This window comes from Amphiura filiformis, chromosome 18 (genome assembly GCF_039555335.1).
Source record: "Amphiura filiformis chromosome 18, Afil_fr2py, whole genome shotgun sequence".
In the NCBI taxonomy this organism is placed as follows: Eukaryota; Metazoa; Echinodermata; class Ophiuroidea; order Amphilepidida; family Amphiuridae; genus Amphiura; species Amphiura filiformis.
In genome coordinates, this window is record NC_092645.1 from 24,315,278 (window position 1) to 24,324,487 (window position 9,210).

The 9,210-nt window shown below is 33.4% G+C and overlaps 1 protein-coding gene across 1 annotated transcript in view; it reads left to right on the forward strand.

Annotated features, from left to right (window-relative positions):
• The window catches only part of LOC140140027 (uncharacterized), a 186,269-nt gene that overhangs the window by 153,675 nt on the left and 23,384 nt on the right, over window positions 1-9,210 (forward strand). Inside the window, exons 4-7 of the mRNA XM_072161839.1 lie at window positions 386-482; window positions 3,145-3,498; window positions 6,552-6,675; window positions 8,440-8,511. Coding sequence (XP_072017940.1) covers window positions 422-482; window positions 3,145-3,498; window positions 6,552-6,675; window positions 8,440-8,511 — 611 coding nt within the window. The 5' untranslated portion in view covers window positions 386-421. The remainder of the gene's footprint in view (window positions 1-385; window positions 483-3,144; window positions 3,499-6,551; window positions 6,676-8,439; window positions 8,512-9,210) is intronic.

Genomic DNA, 9,210 nt, shown 5'->3' on the forward strand with positions numbered 1-9,210 from the left:
GCTCTACGGGGGTCAAAACATCAAAGTGATCCGATTTTGCCAAAAGAGGTATCAAATTAATTCGTTTTGATAAAACAATATAAATAAGGACATGATTGCACCATCTAAGATGGTGCAATTTGAATTGATTGATCAAAAACGAACAATTTGACCCGAACAGAATCTGAATCTATGCAAAGATCAAACTATTAAGAGTCTTGAGCCTTACAAAAAATACAAAACAAGAGCAAAACATCACATAGTTTTAACATATAGCTTTAATGAACGACAGAAGAGTAGAAAGAAACAAGTTTGTCATATAACGTGAAAAGGTATTCTAATCATTAAAAAACGCGAGCAATAATTAGCACTGAACTTTACCTTTTACGTTTCATTTGCATTGCAGATTGGAAGGGATTTCCATACTATTTGGCAAGCCAAAATGACTTTGGGTCTATTTACATTGAGTTTCCTGATTGGAACATTCAGTGGCTCTGTATTAGGTAAGTACGGTTTTTCAATGGTTTGTTTCTTCATTCAGGCCTTTCATAGTACATTAAGGGAAGCTCTTTTCATTCGAATGTGTAATAATATTGATGATAAACCTGGTGATTGAAAATATATATATAAATACTTTCTTAGTACTAATATCCCGGCAAACACAAAATGTGTTATAGAAAACTAAACTGTCGACGGGTTATATAATAATTTTAATAACATTCCAAAACATTTTTGAAAACTTGATACAAAACATTTTAAACAGAATGTTATTTATGGGTAAAAAAAAAATTGCAAAAATTTTTGCCCAAAATATTTGCAATAACGATTTAAAAAGCTTTTCATGACCTTTATATAACCCGACATTTAGATGTTATTAAAACGTTTAAAAAGCATTTTAAGAACATTTATGTGTTTGCTGGGATAATATTCACGTTTTAATTTCGTGAATTGTACGAACGAAAATCTTGCTCTGAGATCAACTGATTTTTAATGGAACTCAACTTTCCCAGTAGATATGCTTTTAAGTTTCAAATTAGACAATGTGGTATATTCTTGTCGATTAAATATCGAACACATCCAAATTCTCGCATGACTGTTAATTATAATATATAAAAAAAACCCGAAACATGGCTATATTATGTTGCAAAACACGCCATTGATAATTGTATTATTGCATCATTGAATTACTGCTGTTGGTGAATGCCTCATTAATTTCAAAATATGTTATTTCAAGAGTCGCCTTGTGACATTGATTCAAGTCCTATACTTTGTATACTGTCTTTAACACGCGCATTACAGACCATACAGGCCAATATCACTCTTAACGTGGGTTTACTTTACGGCGTAGTGGTAAAAGCCTAACAATTCCCGCCAATTACGAGGTGATCAGACTATATACGGATCCGACTATACGCGCTCCCTCTAGACCTCCCGTCCGCCAATACTAATGCCACTGCGTTTTTCCATACCTTCGTACTAACACTATTGATCTTCTTACTTTCACCCTCTTCACTAACGCTTACTTTAGTGCTCGATCCATGATGTGAATTGCTCTTTTGTATAAATGAACAAAATACCCAAGACTGTGATTTTCTCGAAAATAGACCCGGTGCCCTGATTGAATGGTGACCTAAGAACTATGTGATGCGATCAAGCAAAATCAGTCGGAACTTGGAAATATTGATTTTGAGATATAGCCACGCAAAGGAAATATTTCCTTTGTTTCCTTTTTTTGTTTTGGAAACGCTTTAATTACTCATATCTTTAGAACTGGTGGTGTTTTCTGCAAAATCCAGATTTACAAGTGCTTTTTACTATATTATAAGAAACTGAAAATTTAATATTTCCGAGTTCTGACTGATTTTGCTTGATCGCATCACATATTCCCATCATCAGAGTGCAATGACATTACTTTGTCTAGACATAGAAACCAATTATTCCACGAAAGACCCGAGCTTTGATGTTTTATCTATACTTTATCTATACTTGATTGTAATGTCCGTACTTATAAACAGAGTGGTTATAGCCGTAAAATATGGGCGATTTATGCGTATAATTATTGTACTGTTATGGGTTATAATACCACCTATGCTTGTAACAAAAACTCTTTATAGGTGATTGAGTGATATTGATACATCAAAACACGCTCTGTACTAGTTGGGAGGTGTCCGGAGACGAGCTTCTCTCTATACATAAAATAACAAACTTTTATGGAGCGACACTACGCTTGAGTGAAATCTCACTAATGAGTTATTCCAGTTGAAATCCATTACCCCTATGGAAGACAACAAATAATATACTTTTCAATAATATAGATCTTTAAAATACCAACAGCTATCACACTAATATACACATCTATTTGTAGCTGATTTATATCTATATTTTATTTTATTTATCGAATTTTTCATCTTTTTCTACCTTTTGTGGTACATTTGTGTGGAAATTGAGGGCGCTATTTAAGAGAAAATGAATTTATTTTAACTGTGAGTTATTTCTTTTATTTCACGATAAAATGAAAATGTCCATTTGAAAATTCATACCAATATTTAAGTGTCTACCCTTGTAATGATGCAAACAGGGTTTATAATAAATACCGCCATCAGTGTACGTCTTTGCTTAAAAATAATATAGCTCTACTTGTCATCAAAAAAACCTAGGACGTATGGATTTTAACTTGAATTGCCCAATATGCTCTCCATTCAGATTTACTTTTAGTCAATTTTTTACTCTACATGTACGAGCGTATGTCCACTCATATCCACTTATATGCATGTTCACTTATCATGCTCATATTACTCCGTTGTTGAGCTTACTCACATTGAGGGCAAGAGAAACGAATTATTTGTTTTCTATTAATGTAAAGGGGTCACTAGGATTTTGGTAGAAGCCTTTGATAAATTAAGTTGAAGAGTCTGTTGAATCTAAATGCACTGATGGGCAGAACCATTACACCATTAAATCACCACATCCCTGTAAACCACTACTCGCTCATTACGTTTCCTACTGTTTTCTACCACCGGAAGAGCGAGTTTATACTCTCTCCTTTAAAGTCTCAAGTGGTAGACTTTCCTCAAATCCAAATTTACTGAGATTTTGACTCTTAGTGTAGCCTTGAGTTTGTCAAACACTTCAACATCGACCGCCGTATATCTTGTTCTTTTTCAGGTTTATGCGAATTTAATCCAATAAACGCAACAAGCCATTTGAGAGTTGAACAAACCACGACTAACACAAAGACGGAATCATCACCATGCATTTGGCTTATAACAGGACAGAACCTGACAACAAGGATTGAGGTCACAGTAAATAATTTTGGTTCCATGAAGAAAGATTATTTACTTATAGGAAATGGACATAATAGCAGTGATGACGATAGTATATTTATCAAGTTAAAAGGAAGAGGACACTCGTTTATGATGGTTTCGTCGGGACATCGTATATGGATCGAGTACCGCATTACAGGAAATAGAACATACAATGCGGGTTTTAATATTCACCTGGATATGTATAGAGAACAAGGTAAATAGTAGGGCTATAAAGTTTGTTTCTGCAAAGTTACTTTCTATAAAGTTTCCAACCGCACTCTTTTGTGGCGAGATTGAGCAAACAACAAGAGACATTCGGTCATTTACCCTATCACAATTATCTATTATATTTTTGAAATTGAAATAGGACTCTCCATCTTCCAACAAATAAACAAAAGCTTTGTAATTTAAATTCTTTGAATACCCTGTGCACGTTACAGAACTAATTTACATCAAACGCGACAGATATTTAATCGACAGTTTTATTACACTCCTCTCAAATACATTCTTTATATATCTGACTTGAAGAGGAATCCTCACCACTGCTTTAGCTTACCACCTGAAGCTTATGTTTTCTTTCTTGTCATTTATTTGTTTTCACAACGTACCCCTTAACCAAAGAGGTTCAGGCCAGCTTGACCTACATCAATATTGGAAGTAGAACTGAGACTTATTGCGTCGTTAAATTGATGCTATGAAAATATACAAACTGCAATATAAGAGGCGATTACGTTTCAGGTTACGAGTTGTATAGCCTTGCCTTGCCTTATAAGTACTCCCGTTCACTTAGACAATTGTGATGTGTGACACTAAATCATAGCAACATAGTCTAACATACGATTATTGGATTGCAGGAGTAATTGTTTCTAATTTGGCCAATTAATTAAGAAAAACCGCAGTGTATATACAATAGAACATTGATCTACCCAGCTCTAACAAAATGAGCATAAAGTTGGTTCTTTGCTTTGGACTGTATCTTTTATATTGCCCTGGCGACTTTATACTCATTTTGTGGGTGAATGTGATTGTGAGTTGAGGCTTTTTGGCTCTCAACCCTCGAACTCATGTGACACCCATTATACACCCACTGTGATCAAAATACACCCGAATATACTAGCCTCTACCAACACCTTCAAGATGTCTAAAAACAACTTTCTGTTAAAAATATATGTGCTAAGGTAAATGACAGAAGCTATCCAAGTCACAATGACACTGACACACTGACAGTGGTGTTTGTTAGAAAGTATATGTGACGTGTCATGTCAAAAGGAGACACTTTTGGGCAGGTTATAAATTTTGAGGTTTTTACATATCTTAAATATAGAGATATTTTGCTCCACAACGCCGTTTTCCCCAATGAAATCGGACATTCCAAAGCAAAGATATTGAGTTCGTAAGTTATGGTATTATAAAATTGGAAATTGAGATATCGGCCTTTAAAAATATTATTAACAATGTTGAGAGTAGGAATTACCTTGAAAAATGTCTCAAAAAGTACAAGATGCCAGTTATATTCCGGTCTGAAAATATCAGACAATATTTTTATCATTAATAACATCACAAATTCGAAACAAACCCAAATTGTAAAAATATCACCTGCGGGCAAATTTTTGGCTATTTCTCCATTTCCGATCCTGCCCAAAAGTGTCTACTTTTGACATGACACGTCACATATAACATTAATAGAAGAACCTTTCAAAGAGAAATTATGCAAAAAGAACCATCCGAAAAAAGAGATTGACAATTGACAGGAATATAGAGAAGTAACGCAGTTTTATGATGATCTAATCAATGCCTCATATACTTTCACTTATAATACGCCTTTGACATTTGCAGAGATCTCTATCAGATACCTAGTAGTACTCAAATAGTATTTAGAGAATTTAATCGAGTAGACGAGATAATGCGAGAAGTAGGTATATCATGTCAAAAACACATCTGTCTCGTTACCCATGTCCTTGCTACGGGTATTCAACTAGGGACAGATATAATGCGCGTTTTCTAGCATTTCCATATGAAATAGATCTAAAGTATGCACAAAAAGTACCCCAGCTGTTATAAATACCCCTATAGCTTCAGAACTAATTGTTTCCACAATAATTCTACATAGAACTAAAGATGATTTCTTTACGCGCATTTTGATGCGCACCAAAAACACTGTTTTTGTGTCACAAATACAGCAACTAACTCCTTGATCTTTGCAGGTTGTGCTAGTTTTTTAAGTGCAGTACAAACAAACCCTGAACTTAAAAGAAAACGCAATTATTACGAGCTCCATGACTGGATAAATTGTTTTGCTGTCACATTGCTTCTTGATTCCTTTATTTCATAAAATTGACTTAAAAAACGCAATCAATAAGCTCTTTCATCAGTTCCTTGAATTAAAACTATAGGGAAAACGCGAAAATGAGCCCCTTTCAAGTTAAAAAAAAAACCCGCAACTTAGTAGTCACCAAACGCGTGATTACACATTCCTGCTAACCCATAATAATGAACTCCTAACATTATTACGCCCACATATTGAATTAAAAGAGAAGTGAAATAGACACATAAATGCATCAAATGCTCTTTAACCGACGTTTTTGTCACGAATTTGCGACAGCAGAAAACAATATACGTGCAAAAAGATGGAAATGAAACTCTGACTCTGAACTTATATACTAGTACGCGTTTTCTAAAAGCCATATTCAAGATACTGAATACTAATGTTTGTCATGTTCAACATGTTTGTCATATTTTAGTTCCAGTAATGTACTGATGTGGTTCAAAAGGAGCTGGGCCATCTCGGTATACTTTCTTTCTTTCGTTCTTTTTGCTTTCTTTCTTTCTTTTTTCTTTCTTTCTTTCTTTCTTTTTTCTTTCTTTCTTTCTTTTTTCTTTCTTTCTTTCTTTCTTTCTTTCTTTCTTTCTTTCTTTCTTTATTTATTTATTTATTTAGTTATTTAGTTATAGTAATGTACTGAAGTGGTTCAAAAGGAGCTGGGCAATCTCGGCATACTTTCTTTCTTTCTTTTGGCTTTCCTTCTTTCTTTTTTCTTTCTTTCTTTTTTTCTTTCTTTCTTTCTTTCTTTCTTTCTGTCTTTCTTTCTATCTTTTTCTTTCTTTCTTTCATTTTTCTTTCTTTCTTCCTTTTTTCATTCTTTCTTTCTTTATTTATTTACTATTTATTGATTGATTGATTGATTGATTGATTGATTTATTTATTTATTTATTTATTTATTTATTTATTTATTTATTTATTTATTTATTTATTTATTTATTTATCAGACTCGGCAGTGGAATGTTTACAACAGTGCCAGTGTCTTATCATAGATAGTGAACTGTACATACAATGTCTACTAGGGTGGACGCTTGATACAGTGAATCAGTTACCAGACTATACGTCACATTTGTAAGTTGTTTAACTACTTCTAAACTCTTAATAAGAAGATAATGTTTATATATAAGAGTTTTTTAATTGGATAATATGATCCGTTTTAGCAATTTTGTATACATAAATGCCTATACCATTTGCTTTACAAGATGGTTTGCAGATAAACACACATTGAGCTAGCTCTATTATGTTCTTGTTAAATGTGATTCATTAAATACGTAATACATAACCTATCACTGTAGATAAAGACATTAAACTATGCGGATTTTCTATGGAATACACGAATTTCCATACGTATAAAAACGCACAACGAAAGGAAAAGTATTCCATAGTGTCGATATGACGCTGTGTATGATATTATATGAAAAACCGCAAATTTGCAAATGTTACTCGTTTGTTCATATGTGACCGTACAGCACGAATGAGCCGTAAATGTCCTCAATTGTATTCTGAGTTACAGTGTAAAATGGGCATGAAGGTCGTATTCATAGGTACCTCAATTTGGTGCTTCGTGTACCTCATTTAATGAGATACACGTAGCACCAAATTGAAATACCTATGAATATGACCTTCATGCCCATTTTACACTGTAACTCAGAATACAATTGAGGACATTTACGGCTCATTCGTGCTGTACGGTCACATATCTCAAGTTCTTTTGAAATAATTTTAGTCAGCAATGTCTTTATGTCATGAGTTCAACATTTATTGTTCATAATGTATTGATTATGCTTTTGGGTTGTGTCAACAGGTTCTTAAAAAGTAGATGTGTGTGATATATCTGAAAACCCGCAAATTTGCAAATGTTACCCGTTTGTTTATATCTCAAGTTCTCTTGAAATAATTTTAGTCAGCAATGTCTTTATGGAATGATTTCACAATTTATTGTTCATAATGTCTTGATTATGCTTTTGGGTTGTGTCAACAGACTCTTAAAAAGTAGGCTACTCCATATTGCAACGCGTTTTTACGGTGACTCAAAACGCAAGTTATTGAGTATTTCTTTATTCATTATATTCATATTTTATTAGCGAAAGTGAAGTGTTAAAGAAACTTAGAATACAAGAATTTCAAAAATAAAAAAGAAAGAAAAAAATCAAGGGAATAAGATAAACGCAATTCAGAAAACCGTGCCTCTTAATTTCGTGAAAAAACTACCGCAGGAATGTCAATGCTGCCTTTAACAAGTGTACGATTTCACGTTCAAGTGTCATTTACTGAAATATGATCTTTAGAAGATGTATTAATATATAATCTTAAGCAGATGGTATGTCTGCTCTGCTAATCAACCGGATTAAAGGCTGATGTTCATTTAAATGTTTATTGTTTTCTGAAACGTTACTTTTTTCTGAAATCTTTCCAAGTCATTAAGAACAATATACTTATGCCTGAAATAACACTACTATATGAATAGAGGACACTAAAAGTTGCCTCTAAAACATGTAATATCTTGTTAAAGACCCGTTTACCGAATTTGGATCTTTACAAATTGTTATTAATGTATAATCTAAAACAGGTGGTATGTCTTGATTGCTAATCAACCTGATTAAAACATAATCATTTCAAATGCCAAGAGAATTTACCCAATTATTGCTCACGTCAACGTAAAACTATTGTTTTTTGAAATATTACTTGTTTTCTGAAAATTCTCTAAGGCATCAAGAATATGTAATTGTGTATTATCATACATGTATCGGAAAACACTTGAATATAAGAGGACTTGTATAAATGTATGAGTGAAATATTTTTATCATTGAAAGATAAAAAACATTTTATCCTCAGAACTTTGAGTGGCGGAAATATGACATTTTTGGAAAAGCGATCTTTCAGTAGGCTTCCAGAATTACGTTCATTGTAAGTATCACTGGCACAAACAGTTTTCCCGATTGTACCAATATTTTTCCTTGATGTTCCCTTGCATTCCTTTTCGATCATGGGGTATTCTTTTTGTGGATCACCAACCACTGCCAAAATACAGCAGGGGCAACAAGGACAAACATAATGAAAATAAAAGGAAATTTGTCTTTAGAACCCTTTCATTGCCAAACATGTATTTCCTTGTCATTCCTGATTTAGGATTTGTGATTATAATGCCAGTTATTTGAGGTAGCTGAAATGCAAATCCCACTATTGGCTATGAAAAAGAAGAACAAATAAAAGGTTACTAATTATTTGATCAGAGGAGACATTTTATAGTTGTTGCCATTCATGCTTAAAGTTATATAAACCCAAATACTACTAATACCATACAACAATAGAACTCAATCTAATCATATTTAACCCAAATAGTCATAAATACCACAAAATACCGCGGTGATAACCACGGTGCATGCATGAATCCCAGTTGATGCGATGACGCAATCAGCCTAAGAGCTATATGATCAGCGAATCGCAGACCGGGCCAGTGCAACTCGTAGAAAAGGAATCTCAGAAAATAGCGATAAGTTACGGTACATATTTTTAGGCATTATTTTGCCATGGTGGATGGTCCACACAATCATCCCCCCTATGTTGACGCCTGTATGTGGGTTTTTGACCAAATTAACCTCATAT